A 19,687-nucleotide genomic window follows, 5' to 3' on the forward strand; every position below is an offset into this window, starting at 1 on the left:
TGTTTCCTAGATCCATGCATGCCGCATGAGTATCAGAGATCCGGGCCATTCATCAGCCAGGGGTCCTGCATTCAATCACGAACCTCTCTCCGCATAGTTGGAGAATTAGATGCTGCATTGATTTGATTGGAAATAGGACTGAGTCTATGATGGGTAAAACTGACCGTTTATCAAACAGCTCCCACCGTCCAATGTTTATTCATTGGTATTTCAACGGTGAAAATGTAAGACTGGTCCGGCCTGACAGACCTTCGATTGTGAATCCATAGGTATTTCAACACAAAGGTCGGGTCAGCCAAAGCATGACTAACCCAAGTAATTCCAGTAAACGTAATGCGTGAACTACGATCAGATGATAGCGGACCATGGCCACAGGTGCCTACCAATATCTACAATTTGTAAGAAAGAGAAGAAAATCAGCTTCTGCCGACCTAGAGAGAATAAAAACTGATAAAACTATATGAATGGTTATTTATAAAATACGTGCCATGTGGTTTTGATCACGACATCCAAAATCCCAATATCCCAAAGGGCAGTTGATCACCACGCAGTTGCAGGAAAAATAGTATGTGGGTTTGTCATGGAGGATAAAGTCGTCCAATACTCTCCATTCATAACAAACTGCAATGAAGGTAGATTCACATGTCAGATGCCATTGAGGCTAGATCGTGGGCATCGAAGAAAACATACCCCGCTTGAATTCTACTGTAAATTAAATAAAAATTGAAGCACACGGGTTTTGTTGCTCGTTACCTGAACGGTATTCGTCCCCTTTGGTGGGCCGTCATCAAATCACAGCAAACAGGCTTTGAAGCCCTTCTCTAAGGACTCTGAATCCAAATTCTTTCCAATAAATACAATCTTGTTGACTCTCTGTTCGTCCGGCTGCCACAATCTATCTGGAGAACCTTGGAATATATCATGAACTCCCTGCACCATTAACATACCATGAGTAATTAATGAAGCATGATCAAGAACCCAGCTTACAAAACAACTATATTATAGTGGGATTATATAATCCTCAACACGAGGATATGTGGTCTTCCCAGGTTTTTTCTGTTTGGACAAGTCGGCCCATTGTTTCCAAATACAGGCCATTGGTCTGTTGCACAAGGGAAGGAACCTTTTCTTGTGTGATTTTTGTGCTACAAAGGATTACTGGTGTATTACAGAGAACTAGGATCTAGCTTAATCTTTTTTGACTGAAGTTGCTTAGCAAAAGTGTCACCCTCATAAAATATCCAGCACTTGTTAATCTCAATCTCTCCATCTCCTCTTTCTTTGCTCTCCGTCATCATTTCTCATACTCTTCCATTAGGGGGTGTTTGGATAGGGTGACATCGAAATGTGGACATGGAAAACACCCTTGGAAACATGACACAGTGGAAATCAGGAAATGAGATTAATTTACACAGTTGTGTACTCTTGCAATAAACAATATCTTTTGGTTCTGATCTTTTACTCGGTTTTGTTAAATGTGATTAGGCTAGGAGTCTTTATCGTGATTGTGATTGGTGATTAGATTAGAACTCTTGTTCATGAAACCACCCCGATTAGATTAGAATTCATTCACATAACCCTAATTTACTATTAAGAGAGAGAGAGAGAGAGAGTCTCCAACCCCATTCTCCAGATCCAATCCGGCAAGAAGCAGAGAACTCCGCCAGAGAAATCTCAGAAAGCCTTGAACAACACTGGAATCTAGTTCCAGCTGGTTTTCCTGCTTCAAATCTGCATGAACATCTTCCTGTGCTGCTGACCGGAAGCAGTCTGCAGACACCACACCTCATGAAAATCTCTCCAAACCCTGATTCTGGCACCGGAATTGCATCAGAAGCAGTCCAACACTGCCGAATCACACAGGAATACCTCCAGACCCTGATTCTGGCACCAAAATTACACTGAAGGCAGTCCAACGCTGCTGGATCCCACCAGAGTCCATTCTCGCTTTGTTAGAACTCATCCCTGACACCTGTCAGCATGGAAGTACCTCTTGGACCACTAAATTTTCTGTTCGAAGCTCTTTCTGGGTCTAGATTTGAGCCCAGGGGCCTCTATTATTGTCGAAGGTATCCCGTGGGCCACCTATTGGGATTGAAATTCAATTTGGAGTTTTACATTTAAAAAGGACGCCAGTTCTTTGCCTATTCCCTTCATCTTCTTTCTTTCTTTCTTTCTTTCTTTCTTTCTTCTTCTTCATTTTTTTTTTTGTTTGGTTTTGTGTCTTGTTGGGGTACATACTTGACCCACTCAGGTTCAGTGGAGTCTTACTGAATCATCGATGTTCAGCTTTAAAAATCCTAGAGGCAGAATTTTGTGGCGGCTGACCCTCCCTATAGTTTGGTGGTTGATTTGGAAGTAGACATATAATAAAGCCACCAGGAGTGCATCGGAACCTATGGCCCAGATGGTTGAAAAGGGTCAGGGAAGGGTCATCTTGTGGTCCTATGCTTTCAAGGAATTTAAGAATGTTTAAAGATGTTATCTCCAGAGAGTGTTGTTGGAGATCAATGAGGACCGATTTAGGTTCCATTTGGTAAACTGAAAAATAAGGTCTGAAATTAATTAATGTGCTGAAAACTTAAAGTGCTGAATTTTAGTTATTAAGTACTGGAAATTCTGTTTGGTAATTTACGTGAAAAAAGTCCTGATATCTGAAATAAGTACTTTTTTTTCACAAAAAAAATATGTTAGGTAAAAGCAAACTAAAAATGTCAGAAAATCAGGAATTTGTCATATTTGCCCCTATTGTCCCAATTTCATCTTTTGTAGAGTATGAGATGTAACCTGTTATTGTCATTCCTCCAAATTTGGAACACTTTGGTCTAATCCAATAAAATTTTAATGCTTTCCTCGCCAAATAAAGCCAAGTAGATGAATGGTTTGGATTTTTTATGTTTGCCATGTGTAGTAACATGAATTAATTGTGTAAGGAGGCAAGTAGAAGATACTCGTCCCAAGGATATGCCCTGTATATTCAGATTTTCAATTTCTACACATGGCCTTTAGTTTTGTGGTGATGGGCCACACCATTGGTGGACTCCATTTTAGATGGAGAAATAACTCAAAGATCATACTGATTGGATGATTTTAATCCATCCAGATTATCACAATGATATTGTGTGCTAACCAATTTAGTTTTAGCCATCCATTTGACCTCCAAAAATTGAACTGTTAGATCTTTAGATGACCTTGATTTTGAGGTTATGATCCATTTACAATGGAACCCTCAGCTCAGACTCTGGACAGGCATACATCTACAAAATGCAACATGTACGAAAGATGGGATAAACTAGCAAAATAGTCTTCAACAAACCTGGATCCAGCCAAGTGGGCGTAACCCTGACTGTGGGCCCCACCTCGATGTATGTGTTGTATATCCATAGCATCCATCTCTTTTTCCGACTTAGGGCATGGGCCTAACAATAAAGCAGATCCAAATCTCAGGTGGATCACACCACAAAAGACAATGGGGCCAATGACGCCCACAGTTGAAACTTTCCTAAAGCCCACCATGATGTTTATTTGCCATCCAACCTATTCATAAGGTCACAAATATCAGCTTGATCCAAAGCTTCTGTGGCCCCAGGAAGTTTCCAATGGTAGGCATTCAATCCCCACTGTTTTTGGTGGTGTGGTCCACTTGAGCTTTGGATTTGCCTCGTTGTTGGGCTCGTGCCCTAAAATGATATGGCAAAATAGATGGATAGCGTGCATATAACACATCAGTCATGATGGGACCCACAGAACTTTGCTATGTAAACACGACATGCGTGTTGTGTTCTACGCGAACTCAAATTCATAGTGACACCGCCTGCACCCACTTGGTACTTGTCGTGCAAGAAAAGTTTCGTGGGACCAGTGTGATGCATGTATTTTATCGACTCCGTCCATCCATTTTCCGAGCTATATTAGGGTATGAACCCAAAAAATGAGGCAGATCCGAATCTTAGGTGGACCACACCACAAGAAATAGTGATGAATGAACACTCACCATTAAAAACTTCTTAGGGCCCTCTGTAACGTTTATTTTCCATCCAACCCGTTGATTGGGTCACACAGACCTGGGTGAAGGGAAAACACAAATATCAGCTTCATCCAAAACTTGTGGCCCTCAAGAAGTTTTTAATGGTGGGCGTTCGATCACCATTGGATCTTATGGTGTGGTCCACCTGAGATTTGGATCTGCTTCATTTTAGGGACCATCTCCTAGAATGATCCAAAAAAAAAAATGATGGACGGCTTCGATATGCAACACATACATCAAGGTGGGCCCCACAGTCATGATAACGCCCACTAACGTGTTAAATTGTAACTACTGCTCTCCCCACGGTCAAGATAGCACCCACTAACGTGTTATCTTGTAACTATTGCTCCGTTCCCTTTTTACTCAGATTGCATGCTGTAGAACATTGTACCCAGGTGGTACTGTGTTGACATGGCATAGTTTTTTGGGCCCACCATGATGTACGCGTTATATCCACGCCGTCCATCCATTTTTTCAAGCCATTTTAGGGCATGAATCCAAAAATGAGGCAAATTCAAATCTCAAGTGGACCACACCACAGGAAATAATGATGATTGAACATCCACCATTAAAAACTTCTTAGGGTCCTTTGTAATGTATTTGTCATCCAACCTGTTGATTAGGTCACACAAATATCAGCTTCATCCTAAACTTTTGTGGCCCTCAAGAAGTTTTAAATGGTGGACATTCAATTATCATTGTTTTCTATGGTGTGGTCCACTTGAGATTTGGATCTGCTTCATTTTTGGGACCATGTCTTAGAATGATTCAGAAAGAAATGATGGGCGGCTTGGATATACAACACATTCATCGAGGTAGGCCCCATGGTTAGGGCAACACCCACTAACGTGTAGCCTGGTAACGCCTCATCAGCTTCCTTTTACTCCAATTGCGTTCTGTAGAACACGGCACATGGGTAGGTCGGTACCTAGTTAACGTGGCAGAATTTTGTGGACCCACTATGATGTATATGTTATATCTGCACCGTCCATCCATTTTGTCAAGTCATTTTAGGGGATGAACCAAAAAATGTTGCAAATCAAAAGCTCAAGTGGACCACACCCCGAAAAACAGTGGAGATGGAATGTCTACCATTGAAAACTTCCTGTGGCCCATAAAAGTTTTGGAGCAAGCTGATATTTGCGTTTTCCTTCATCTAGGTCCATGTGACCTTATGCATAGGTTGGATGGAAAATAAACATCATGGTCAACCCTAGGAAGGTTTCAACGATGGGCATCATTGTCCCCATTGCTTTTTTATGTGGTCCACTTGAGCTTCAGATCTACCTCATTTTTTGGCTCATGCCCTACAATGATATGGCAAAATGGATGGATGGTGTGGATATAACACATACATCATGGTGGGGCTCAGAACTTTCCCACATCACCTTGCATTACATTTATGGAGTTTGCAAGGGCAATGGCGTCATTTCAAAATGTTGACAGGGATATTTTTATCAATGGTCATTAAAAAAAATTTAAAGCAAAATCACTTACCCCATTCAACAATAAGGGATAAAGTGAAGGGCATGTGGCCGTAAAAAAATCATTGATTTTAAGTGATTTTTAACATTACGTGCTTAATCTTTCTTTCTTTTTTCTTTTTGTTTTTTTCACCAAACGGTCTGTAACAGTCACTGAAAATAATAATTTTCAACACGGTGTGTTGTAAAGGCCATTACGAGGCTGTAAAGGCCGTTACATAAAGGTAATTATGGCAATTGTTACACGTTATGGAGTCGTAATAGTTGTAACAGTAGTTATGGAAAAAATTACCTATAACACCATTAACTGCCCATATGCCCCTTGTAAAGGATGTAACAGCCCTGTAATGGTCTATTACGAGTCAAATATAGGTTTTTCAAGGTTTTTTTCAACATTATAGGACAAATACAGGTTTTCTGGATTTTTTCTTTCAATAAAAATAAAAGAGACCGTATTGGCCATTACGACCCGTATCGTAAAGGTAATTGTGGTGGCCATTATGGCCACCGTTACCGTTACAGAATACCTTGATTTTCAGTGATAGGTCCTAAAATTAAGTTTTACTAAACAACACTTTAGTCCATGTGGTCCCCTAGTGGCATGGAAGCCCCCACCACCAGGACTGTGGAAGCTCAAACTTCGATGGTTGTTCTAGGGCCAATCCTTGGCAAGACAACATTGGAGGAATTATCAGAGATGTTGGTGGGGAAATTTGCTATGTCGATGCCGAGCTAATTAGGATATCAGATTCAAATGAGTGGAAATTAGGGGGTTTCCACAAACTCCTTCAAATTCACTCTTTTTCCATCATCAAGGGAAATTCTTCAAATGCAATCTCGTGGGATCTTTTTGTAGGAGATTACCCATGTAGCTTGGGAGAAAGGTGGAGAAAATAAAAAAGAGTTAAGAAGCACCTTCTCAGTGTCCTTTTCTCATATTCATAGGGTAGGGAATTCCATAATGATTATTTAGCCAAGAAGGGTCTAATGTCCAAGTTCTTCCTGAGCTTGGGCAAGAAAATGGTAACATAAGGAAAGAGGAACAAAACGGACCGTGCAGATGAGATTAGCAGGCCACGTGAACAGAGATTGACAAATTGTGAATGCTAAAGGATTGACAGAATTGGATGAGAGTTGAATTAGGGACCCGTTCTGATACCACGAAACCTTGAAGCTTAGGAATCGTTTCTCTATTGAGTAAATGAAATGAATACAAAGGTATGGTGTTTAAAAGCTTTTCAAGTCTACCTATGAAGATTATAAATAACTTGTCAAACTTTTCAGGTATTTACATAGATGACATTAATAACCTCATAGTAGACGGAAATCATAAAGAATGCCCTCATGGTAACTACACTATTCTCAATAATTTCCAATTCATCCAACAGCCTATGGTACTTTTCCCCAATCCCTACAGTCTCCAACAATTTCGATTGGGAACTCAAGCTATGTTAGGAAACATGTTTCACAAACCACGACCTACAAAACTGACCTAATCAAATCCCTTGCACTAGGGAAGAATTATCATTTCCCAACCCAACACCCACAGAACCTACCCAATCTAATCCCTAGCATTAGTAAAGAATAAGAATGGTTATATCATATGCAAGAACCCCATAACTTAGACTGTGATAGGTCTAATGCAGATTTCTTCGTTAGTTCAATGAAAGAAGGTTCGGATATGTGTGTTGTGTGTGTGTGTGTGTGTGTGCCTTTGTAGATGCCAAATGGCAAGGAGATTGTAATAGAAAACAATTGAGTTTGGAGAAAATATTCTCAGAGGGAGAAAATCCTACTAAATTAACCTCTTTGAATTGTTGTGTATGCCAAAAACCTCTTCTTTTCTTATTTTCTTCTCCCGTTCACATCCTACTCAAGTGCAGCAAGTAACATGCACTAACATTAGCTTTACTACGAGGTTTAACAAAAAATGGAGCTAGATAAAACAGAAGGATATCCTTTTTAAAAAAACAGTGAAGCTAGTGCAAGTTATGCAGCCAACTGAAACTAAAAGGTTACTTATCGTGAGATTCTAACGAAGAGAAAAAATGTCCACCATGATTATGATAAAGGAACATCCATTTTTTATGAAACATTATCATAATTAGTTAAATCACCAACAAAGAAAAAGGCATACAGCCACAGTAAAAGATAATTTCAGATGTATGGTACTGACCTGAAAGACGAATCTCTCATTCATACCCTCAACAGAAAGGAGACCCTTCATACGATATATGTCATCACTGCGTTCCAATAATAATGTACCTAACCACATATTAGCCTGCAGTGGAAATAAGATTGCTGAGAATTCTCATAGGACTGGTTTTCAATGGTCTCTCATTCAGAACCATAACTGAAGATAAGAAGTTAAATGCATGCACATCTGGAGCAAAAGTGAATCAGGTGATACTAATTCATATTGGTCAAGATATCAGAAATGAATCCATGACAGTTGTGTTGCATGTGTTGATGCAATTACTGGGACAAGGGTTTGTACAGTATATTTGGTGTCAGTTGCACAAGATTGGAAGATCCTAGCCATAGTAAATATTTCACTTTCTTTGGTTGAATGTTAGGCAGCCAAACAAATAAATGGCTGAGAAGGCAAGCTTGGATCACTGAACCAAAAGCCCCACATCTCCAAACCAGTGTTTTAAATAGCAGTAGTGTGTGGTGTAGCGTTCAACCCTTTATAGCGTGTAGCGTAAATACATAGCGTGTAGTGTAAGCTACACGATACTTTTATTTTTTAATTTAAAATAGAAAAAATATGATAAATGGTAAGGAAAAAATATAAAAGACCCAAAGAAAATTTCAAGTATAAGCACGTTCAAGCGAGTTATTAATGATCATTTATCAAAATCTAATCCACATATAAATCAAATCAAATAATTATCACATCAACAACTTTCTAAGCAAACCACTTGGGCTACACCATAGAAAACAATGCACATCCACCCATACGTACACCTCAGTGGGCCCCACGTGTGCCACACCATAGAAAACAATGCATATCCACACCCACATAACCTACAGTGGGCACCACGTGGGCTACACCATAGAAAACAATGCCTACCACCACCTCAAAAAGAAAAGAAAACGAAAAAAATTGCATACCAACCTTATCCTACAAATATCACATGATAACCAGCATTTTGAAAAGTTAAAAATAAATAAATAATAAATAAATAAATAAATATTCATTCTAAATGAAAAAAGAACTCGTTAAGGGGCAGGAAAATATCTCTTGCAGGTTGAAGAAGAGATTTAATCAATCAAAAATCTGAAATTAGCAACTTCATAGCCGTATGGATGCATAAAGGGAAATCTGATTTCTCCTTCGTTTCAGCTCCAATATTCTTCAAAATACAGCAAATAGACTATCTCGTATGCTCTAATGATCGGCCAAAAAACCCCCTTCAATGGCCTTTTGGATCGATAGATTCGAAGAAGCGAATGAGTAGTTGTGTCGGAGGCTAGGGTTTGAAAGAGGGGTTTTCGAAAACCCTCTTTCAAACTCTTTTCTTTTAAGGTTTAAGTTTTTTAGTTATCTTTATGTTGTGAGTTTGACACATGTTTTAATAAAGAAATCTAATGCAGGGGCATTTCACACCGGGCTCGAGTGGGGTAGCCCGTGGGATGCGGGGACACATTCGGGGTGGGCGGCCCATGTGATTTTGGGCCCACGAGCCCACGAGGAGGGTTCGGCCGAGGTCCTAACCCATGAGATGTGGGGCCTGGGCTATGAGATAAATGGATTAATTCGCCATACTCTAACAGTTCAAGCTTTTAGAGCAAGTGGTTAATTGTCCTGCATCAAAATCACCACTGTTTTACGTTAAAAACAATTAGGGGTGTACACGAACCGAGCTAGCTCGGTTAGCTCGCTCGACTCGACTCGAAAAAGCTCGATTCAACTCGGTTCAAAGCCGAGTTCGAGCCGAGCCGAGCTGATTTTTTTAGCTCGAAAATGAGTTCGAGCTGAGTTCGAGCTAGCCCCAGCTCGACTCTACTCGGATCGAATCCAGCTCGAATCGAACTCGAATCGAACTAGTTCGGTGACTCGGTTACTTTGCTATTGATGTTGCTCACCAAGTGTTTGATGAAATGACTCAACGAAGTGTGGCTAGTGGCAAGGAAGGTATGTACATGAAACAAATACCCTTTTTTTCTTGGTTTTTATGTTGCTTAGAAGGTGTTTGATAAAATACCTATAAAACCATTGCTTATGTTTTACATACAGTGGGATTTTGAAGTTGCAGTCCAGGTGTTTGTGAAAATGCCTTAATGGAAAACTCGGCTCAATCTTGGCTCGAACTCAGCCCGCGCTGCTGACCAAACCAAGCCGAGCCGAGCCGAGTTCAAGCTGAGGTCAGCTAGTGGCCGAGCCGAGTCGAGCTGAGGCCTGCTCGACTCGGTTCGACGCAATGTACACCCCTAAAAACAATAAAGCAATTTTGGTTTCAAATTTACATTATAAGATTTTCTTATAATATGAGTTTTACACCATTTTACATACATAAAACTTGAAAAAAAAAAAAAAAAAAAAACTGTGCGACATAGCTGTAGCGTATGCTAAGACCCCTGTAGCATACACTACAGGGGATTTGCGCTATTTGGTTACACTATGTAGTGCTACGACAACGCTACGCTACGTAGCGTACGCGCTATTTAATACACTGCTCCAAACCTAAAGCTTTTTTTTTTTTTTTTTTTAAGACACACACACTCACGCTAGTGGAATTTCACCACTTATGGGTACTCGAACCCTTGACCGGGAGTCGAAACTCCTGAGTCTACCACCCGAGCAAGACTAAGGACCCATGTGGATTATATAATTATTCTGGTCAGAACCTAAAGCTTAAGTGGTACCATGTGGATTATATAATTATTCTGGTCAGAACCATGTTTAAAGAACTCCAACCACATTTTGGGTGAGTTCTTTTATAGTGAGGAATTACAGGGTACCCGACAGTTGGCACGAGGTTCAGCATGGAACATTTGGGTTTTCAATTCTGATAATTGGGGTTATGGTTTTGTAATCTAGATGGCAGCTATAGTGTCCCTTGGGGGATTGGACAATGAAGAAAGAAATATCCTCAGTGGGAGATATGCAACCTTTTGATTTGTATCCTACAAATATACAGTTGAGAGAAATACAGCAAAGGTGTACATTCATTAGGAACACGTCCCAAGGGTGGCTAGGATCTTCCAATCTTGGGGATTTTGGTGGATGATCCCTTCAGACAGGAAGAAACAGGCCAACAGTCTCAATTATTGAACCAGGCTCAATTTTTCAGAAATGAAAATCAGTGTATGCTGTGCAAAGCCTCAGGCCACATTACTGGTACATAAATATGTGAATAATGCTTTTGTACATATATAAACCCACACACACAGGTGTGAGCTAAGTAAATCGATAGACAGTCTTGACCATTCTATTGAAAATACTAATGGAAGTCAAGACGCAGTACAAATGACATAGATAAAACATTCATATTTGGAACAGAATAACAAATGAAATAGTGGGTTGGGTCTACCTTCCAGGACGTAGAATAGAGATGTCAAAAGCTAAACCAATGGATATGGGACGATAAGGAACTGAACTGACACATCCAGACCATCCATCTACAAAAGGAGTCCAAAGATGGCCCCCACAAGCTGTCCAATCAAAGTGTGGACATCCAATTGACATTTGGACCCCACAAGATCCATCAGATGAGATTTCAATGATATGATTGGGCAGTTTGGCCCACACATCCAATCCAATGAGTCAAATCCAAGAAATGGTCCAATCAACGGATTTTTAGGGCTTTATTTTTTGTGGTTTTGTACAACCATACAGCCTATACAGGCCATACTGTGGGGCATCTTTGAGTACCAGTTGGGGTCTGTTCAATTGGACCTGCAGTTGGATTGAAACACCCACATATTTGGGTGATGGCCCGGTCCAAGTTCTAAAACATCATGTTAGATTCTTCCCGTTCCCCTTCAGCCTCATTGGAGGGTTTCCATCTTTTCTTTCTCATTGAATCAACTACAAACTGTTGGACTCTATTTCTACAGTCCATTATTTTGGTTTTTAATTTTAATCTTGTGGCATCCAAGGGTGTCCAAACTTGCTCTCATAAAGGGTAGTCTTTCGATTAGATCCAGTTCATCCTTGTGCTACACCAATTCTGATATCAGAGCAGTTCCGACTAGGGAATTCTGTTTTTCTTTCTTTTGCTTTCAGGTTTCCCCTTGAAATGTAACCCCAACCCTAAAATCCCTAAATAATCCTAAATACAATTCCCGTCTTAAACCCTAACTCTAACCCCCCCCTTTCTCCCACGCCAACAACCACTCCCAAAGCCAACCCCAGCCCCTAATCCTTTACCTGCTCCTAATCGCAACCCCTTTTCTCTTCCCAATTTCCAACCTAGACCTCTCAATTAAAACCCTAGCCTAACACCCAGCACCTAAACCTAAGTGCAGGCCTATTCCCACCCAACTTCTTAAAGGAGTCCTATCTCAACCTCTATTATTTAACCTCAAATCCGCAACCAAACTTAAATGCCAGCTCATCCTTTCAGCTACGACCAAACCAACTTACAACTTCAGCATTTCACCCGATCTCATCACAGCTCCCTTTTTCCATGAATTCAGTTCCCCAACAGAACATAAGCTGCCAGCAATCTGCCCTAAAAATCGGTTCTAGTCTCAGCCTCAGACAATTCCTTAACAGCCAACTAAATAGCCTTAACCTGTCCCTTAGTCTTGTGTCAAAACCTAAACCAGCCACTAACCCACCATAAAACAAGTCCCCAAATTGTTCGGAATCAGCCCTTAACATGTCCCTAAATCAGTCCATAACTGCGGCCCGGTTACTTTCTCCAACAACAGACAACATCTCAGCCCCACGTCATCGCCCAAATATAACCTGCATAGAAAACCCTAAATTCAGTCCTAAATCTGCCCACAGTTAAGCCCCCAATTCAACTTCAGTTGAGTCCCATTTCTGTGCCCAAAACAGGCCCCAAATCTACACCAAAACCTAGTTCCTTATCCCATCTCTAACCTAACAGACAGCCCTAAAACCTGTTTACAAATTCACCCCGTTAACAGCTATCTGTAGTTAGGTTTTGTTGATTTTCTTGTCATATATCTCCGATACCCACCCTTCACTTTATAAAAGCTCATTCTAGTTACATGTTCTCGTTGAGAAGTCTACAAAAAGCTGTCGTTCCTACGCTTCTTACAAGTTAAAATAGCCCTTATCCATATTCCACCACTTACTGCAACAATCTTCTCCATTACTTAGTTATTCGGAGATGGAGATGCATATTGGACCATCATAAGTTGCTAGCGAGATGTAGATAAAAGTTAATGAGATGTTTTGAATGACAAGAAACTGTTGGACGTGGGTCACTGTGGACTCCTATTTATGCAATCCCCACATTACTTGCTCCCTGAAGCTAGTGAGACAAAATTTCCTCTTTTGGGAAAATCTGTATGGCCCCTCTTAGGGAACAATTTGCCTCCTTGGGAAACTCTTCCCTCCCTGCCTAGTGCCTATATACATAGAGAGGAAGAGGGGGGTAGACCATCTCTGTGACAGAAAACAATAGACGAAGTGAAAAAAGATGTGGCCTCGCTTCCTAGCCATCTCCACTGTGACCTGTTTGCTCATCAATAACACCCCCCACCAAAAGACGCCCTCTATAACTAGATCTTAGAGCCTTGTTATTTTTAACTTCGGCAGTCATTCTTCATCAGGTTGCCATCTATGAATTGGATCCAAGGGGTGATTGTCTTTCCTTCCTGTGGTGATTGGATTCTGTATCACCAGATGCCTTCACCATTTTGGCTTCACTTCATGATTTGATTGCTTCATCATTGTTGCAACCGCACACGAATTGAGAACTTTCGCTCGGTGATTTTGCTGCACCCAAAAAAAAAACACACTAACGAACAGCTCCAAGACATCATTGATAGCTGGCATAGAAACAAATGTCACAACGGATCTCATTCAGTGGGGACAAGTTAGAGTAAAAACGTTACTGCAACGGAACCTAACCTCTTGAGAAGTGGTATAAAGATCTAATGGAAGAAGTCTCAAAAGAAAGTTGCCCAATCCAAGATGATGGATATACTGATGGTTGGATTCTTGAATCTACTAATGAATCAACTAGCAGATCCATTGCTGAACAGATTTATGTGTTAGTAATTGGATCAGATGGACTACAAGATGGAAATTTTGGCTAGATTGAAGAAGAAGATAGACCAACAGCTCAATAATCAATTGGCAAATTCTGAGAGGGAATGTGTTAAGTTGAGATAGATACCTTAATCACATCCTAACGACTATTAGAGCAGACAGTTTGAAGATCAATTGAAGGTCTCCATTCATGAACGGTTGGAAGAAACAACAACAACCTAATTGGAAGCCTAGTGATGATCAAGCCTTGCCTTCATCATTGGGTTCAAGCAAAACTTTATGAAGATGTGATACAAAGTTGACAAGTGCCCATTTATTAGCAAAAACACAAGGATAAGTTCTCCCAAATACAGGGGAACTGAAACATCCAAGCCATCCATCTATAAAGGAGTCCAAAGATCAGCCCCACAAGCTGTTCCGATTAAAGAGTGGACACCCAAGGTCAATGCACGAGGTTTTCAATAGTCCGATTAGACTGTGGGAACCAGGGTGTTCGAAAACGGTTAACGGCCGTGACCATTACGTGTATGGGGTCGTAACGGCCACCCCCTCTTTTTTGTGCCCATAACGGCCGTTACAGTCCATAACAACACATTACGGTACCGTAACAACTGTTACGGGCCATAACCCTAAAGAAAATAGAAGGAAAAAAAAAACGTCTTTTCTTTCTTTCTTTTCTCCTTCTCCTCCTCCTCCTTCCTGCGGCACTGTTGCTGCCCTTCTTTTTCTTCTTCTTCTTCTTCTTCTTCTCTCTCTCTCTCTCTCTCTCTCTCTCTCTCTCTCTCTCTCTCTCTCTCTTCTTTTCAGTTTCCCTCTCTTCTTTTCATTTCGGTCTTGGGAAAAACGAATGGACTGCGTGGCTGTTTCACAGCCACGCACTTCAAATTTGTTTTTTAAAATGTTCTGCGGTGCATGCTACACAGTGCACTTGCACTGTTTTGTTACGTGGGCCCCACCTTGATTTATGTGTAGTATATCCATGCCATCCACTATAATGTTTATTTTCCATCGAACCTGTTGATAAAGTCACATAGACTTTGACCTTGATGAAGGGAGAACACAAATAACAGCTTGATCCAAAAAATAAAAATGTCTTAAGAAATTTTTAATGGTGGGAATTAAATCCTTATTTTGTGGTTCACCTAAGATTTGGATCAGCCTCATTTTTTGGACCATGCCCTAAAATAAGTTGGCAAAAAGGATGGACCACATGGATATACAACAAATGCATTGAGGTGGGCCCCACTTTTAAAGGGATGCTCACTAGTGGTCCACCGAAGATTTAGATCTACCTGAATTTTTGGACCATGCCTTAAAATGAGGTGGCAAAACAAATTGATGGCATTGATATACAAATACATCGAGGTGGCCTGCCTGGCCCACTAGTGGTCCACCTGAGATCTGGATTTACCTTATTTTTTTCCAATGCCCTTAAATGAGTTGCCAAAACAGATGGATGACATGGATATATAATACATAATCGAGTGGACCCCAGTACATGGCCCTAAAAATTTATACATGACATATATATCAACTCAAAATTAACCAATTAAATTTTGGGACCATTGTTGCTAAGTCATAATCCCAAAATTAAATGACTCCTACAATTTTCACCATTAGTTTGCAGACACTTGTTTCTTGAAATAGGACCATTTGATATTTTTCATTTTTCATTGTCCAATAAATGTCCACCAATCCATTAGTGGGATAAGTGCCAAAAGATTGCATTAATTTGAGGCTAGTTTGGGGCATCAAATGGTCCCTAAATCAGCCCCGAATCAACAACACTATTTACCTCAATTTAATTTTAATTTTTTTAAAGATTTATGGGGGAAATTGATATCAAATTGTTAGGTATATAAATTACATAATAAGATACAAAAGTCCCTAAACTCTATACATTGAAATAAAATGCATGTGAGTCACCAAGTATGCAATGCACTAGCACTATAAATAAAAGGAAAACTTGAAAATATAAGATGTTTTGGTATTACATTCATTATAGTAAATTTATATAGATATTATATGGTAAGAAAACTAAATATAAAAGGTTTGCAATTAATTCCATGTTGTCAGGTTCATAAATCCATCAGACAACCCGCTATAACATTCTCACCAAAGAGTAGACCATTACACCACCATAAACATGTTCCAAATTATAAATGAATGCATATTTGGAATATTTAGAATATTCCGGATTTAATGGATATTTTTTCATAATTTTTTTACTAAAACAAAAATAAAAATTTGCACCGTTACACACTCCGTATCGATAACAGTGAGCACCGTTACGCCCATCGATACCGCAACAGAACACCTTGGTGGGAACCACAAGTCAATTAAAGGCTTTTTAGGGGTTCATGCACAAACCACACCTTTATTTTTGTGGTTTTGTACAACCATACAACCTATAAAGCCATATGGTTGGGCATATTTGAGTATTTGAGTAGTTCAGAAATTTTTCGAGTCTTATTAAGGTCCAATTGGTTGTACCCTTTATCCATGTTGTGCAAGGATTATTATTATTTTTATTTTATTTTTTTTTGAAGATTAATGTGCAAGGATTGTCACAAGTAATTAAGCAAAATTAGGAGCAACAGTGGATACAAGTAAGAATCAATTTCAAATGGGAGAGCTTGTAAAGAAGGCCTATATATAAAGAGCCATATGCATGGAAGGGTGGATTCTTTATACTAGAACTTGTTAGATTCTTCCATTCTCCCTTCACTCTTGCTGGAGGGTTTCTTCTTCTTCTTCTTCTTCTTCTTCTTCTTCCCTAGTTGAATCAACTAGATGACTGCTTGGATGTACTTCCACAGTCAATTATCTGGGTTTTATTGTCAGTCTTGTCGCACCCAATGATAGGATTTGTGATCCTAAAGTGGAAGATAATAATAATATTTCAAATTAAGTTCAATTCCATTGTTCTACATCATGAAACAACGGCAATTAGAATACCTGGCTTTCAGTAATTATGACCGTTGTCACCTGGTTTCTGAAACACCGTTCTGAATGGACCATGTCCCACATACCATAATGTTTGGAACTTTTAGTAAAGGACTCAAACAACTCAGCCAAGTTTTACCAAACTCACAAAGTCAATTTTCGTCATGGTCACGATGGCTACCAATACCAACTCTTTGCTCAGTGAGATGCTTACCAAATTCACAAAGTCAATTTTGGTCATGGCCACGATGGCTACCTATACCAACTCTTTGCTCGGTGAGATGTTTACCAAACTCACAAAGTCAATTTTGGTCATGGTCACGATGGCCTACCAATACCAACTCTTTGCTCGGTGAGATGTATACAAAGTGCACGAGTTATGAATAAGAAAGTTCATTCCAAAGTTTCATAAAAGAAGCTAAACAAACATCAGGGAAGCAAACAAGCATACAGATTCAAAAGAATAAGATGCAAGAACATTGAAAACAAACCTTCTCGAGATCCAAGCTCCCTTCACAAACTATGCTAACAGAAGAAACACCAGGATCATGAGTGTGATCATGGGCATGGTGATCAGCATGATGTTCTGCACCGCAAATGGAACACTGATCAGGTTCATGTTGATCAAGATTAAAACATGAAGACAATGTGTCCATGACAAATAAAATGCCAACAAATCCGTCCACATATATACATATATCAAACTACCAAAGCATATCTTCTATTATTTTCAAGTTTTCTTGATACCAATTAATTTCTTTTTCTACATTTCTCAGATTAATAATTTCTTAATGAATACCATCTTTGGTGTTACCCAATTATAAAGGATTATGGATATGGTGACATGCAAGGATAAGATGCTATACTCATTCTCTATCTTGTTGAATGAAGATGAACAGTTGCACTCACTGTAATCTGCAAGGGCTAAAATATCATCATTGTTGTCATCATGATCATCATCATCATCATCAACATTTAAGCCTTATCATGTAAGGGCTAGAATGTATGTGAGAAAAATCCTCGACACCAAAGTAATATTTTCCTAAAAAGTGATGTTACATCTTTGGAGAGATGCATAAAGCATTACAAATTTGATCTGACCATGGTGGCTTCTTAATGTTATCCACTAAAAAATCATATAGACCTAAAAGGTATCACCAAAAAATTAAAAAGTGTGGGCTAGAAAAAGAAAAGTATTATCTGATATAGACAACTGGCTAGAATATACCCGTAAAGTACAACCTACAAATTATATCATGAAATAGTGACAAACATGAGTATCTTGTAATAACATTGAAGTATTGGTCAGGAATTGACAACCATATGGTATTAGAGATTAACGGAATTGATCCAACAGGGACTGATCATTCGACAGCAGGTCTATCACCTAAATCTGCTAAAGAAAGAAAGGAATAGAATGAGTACAGCTATTTTCAGCTCGGAAACAAAACAGAGCAAGTCAAACACCATGACAAGCTGCCTGTGAATATCAACACCCTTGTCGATATGTGTAGCCTTGACATACTGTACAAATCAAATTATGCATGTCACGATCAGTATCTTGGCCTGTAGATATGAATACATGCAGATACATATCAGCATGCCCGAAACTTGAGTAAACATCCTGCTACTATCATCAATATACAATGATGGGAGAAGCAGCTTCTTTTCAACCGAAATGCAAAAGATTAAAGAGCATATACTGACCATGTTTATGGTCATGTTCTTCATGATCATGGTGATGATGATGATGGTCATGCTTGTGATCATGATCATCGTGATCATCCTTCGAACCTTCAGCATTGACAGCACTCTCTATCCTGGCAATGTTTGAATGAACAGTTAGCATAATCTTGGGAAAATGTTTAAGATATGGAAGAAATAGAAGGATCAGATAAGATGTGCAATGAAACTAGAAAGCATGTAGAATTCAGAAAAAATGAAAACCAAGTAATGGAAATGAGTTTGTACTATACCTAGATTCTAAGTGTGTATCCTATTCAAAATGTCCTAAAGTAATGTACAAGCAATATCAAAGAATTGAAAGTCCACCCAAGGGACTGTGGTATGGTGCAAGTGAATTTGACACGGATTGGTCCATACTAGAAGTACATTGCCAGCTGCACCAGCGCAAGCGTAACCAAGTTCTCAATTTTCATTAGAATGAGCAAGTAGATATTCCCTGAAAGTCTCCTTGGTCAGACTGGCCCCATGTACCTACAAGAGGAGGAACCACTTTTACATTTTTTATAATGCCTGTGGACTGTGAAATAAATTTCTTAAAGGGACCTTATTTACAGCATTTGCATTAGAGATTATCCTTCATCACTAGTTACTGAGAAAAGCAAAATCTTCAATGGATGAAGGTCAAAGGCCCCCTCCCCTGAGTTGCCTACAAGAATAGGTAAATGTGCATTTTTTCCGTCACTTGCCAATCTCTCGTGAAAAAAGAAACCTGTGTAAAATTAAGGTGAATCTCAAGTGCAGAAAGGGAATGGTGCACAACTGTTATCAGTTGACAACATTTAGTGGTATCATCATTTACTAGATCTAGTTTAAGTGTTCAAGTGGATCCAATCACAGCTTCTTAGGGATTCTGTTCTATGTAATCAGAGATGCAAATCAGATCTATTTTAAGTAAAGGCTGTTAATGACAGATCACAAGAGGCAGCATATCTAGATCAAAGAAATTCACACTTTTTTCTCCATTCAGCACTTCATTTTGGTGGGTAAGACCTCAGGGTTTACGCGAACAACACCTTCCATTGAGCTATAGGGCTGAACCCTCGAATGCTATTGGTGTGATCAAACTTCGGTCTCTCCAAGGTCGTCTTCAATAATCAGCACTTATTATAATTATTGTGCAGAACTTTTCCTTTCTCTTCCTGGTCACCACAAGCTACAGATCCAATATTTGAGAAGCTTTTAGGATGGATTAGCGTTTTTTAAGCAAACTACCCATTAATATTCACCTTCATGCCACCCATTCCCTGCAAGATTGACTTGTTGTACAATTCAAGATATGAAACA

The 19,687-nt window shown here is 39.5% G+C and overlaps 1 protein-coding gene across 1 annotated transcript in view; it reads right to left on the bottom strand.

The window, feature by feature from the left end:
* Positions 1-448: 448 nt before the first annotated feature.
* LOC131258401 (uncharacterized) overlaps positions 449-19,687 on the bottom strand; it is a 43,926-nt gene continuing 24,687 nt past the window's right edge. The window contains exons 7-11 of the mRNA XM_058259716.1: positions 18,365-18,477; positions 17,149-17,243; positions 7,688-7,792; positions 754-930; positions 449-621 (exon numbers count right to left, since the gene is read on the bottom strand). Of these exons, the coding sequence (XP_058115699.1) occupies positions 793-930; positions 7,688-7,792; positions 17,149-17,243; positions 18,365-18,477 (451 nt within the window). The 3' untranslated portion in view covers positions 449-621; positions 754-792. The remainder of the gene's footprint in view (positions 622-753; positions 931-7,687; positions 7,793-17,148; positions 17,244-18,364; positions 18,478-19,687) is intronic.

This window comes from Magnolia sinica, chromosome 10, assembly GCF_029962835.1.
Source record: "Magnolia sinica isolate HGM2019 chromosome 10, MsV1, whole genome shotgun sequence".
Classification (NCBI taxonomy): domain Eukaryota; kingdom Viridiplantae; phylum Streptophyta; class Magnoliopsida; order Magnoliales; family Magnoliaceae; genus Magnolia; species Magnolia sinica.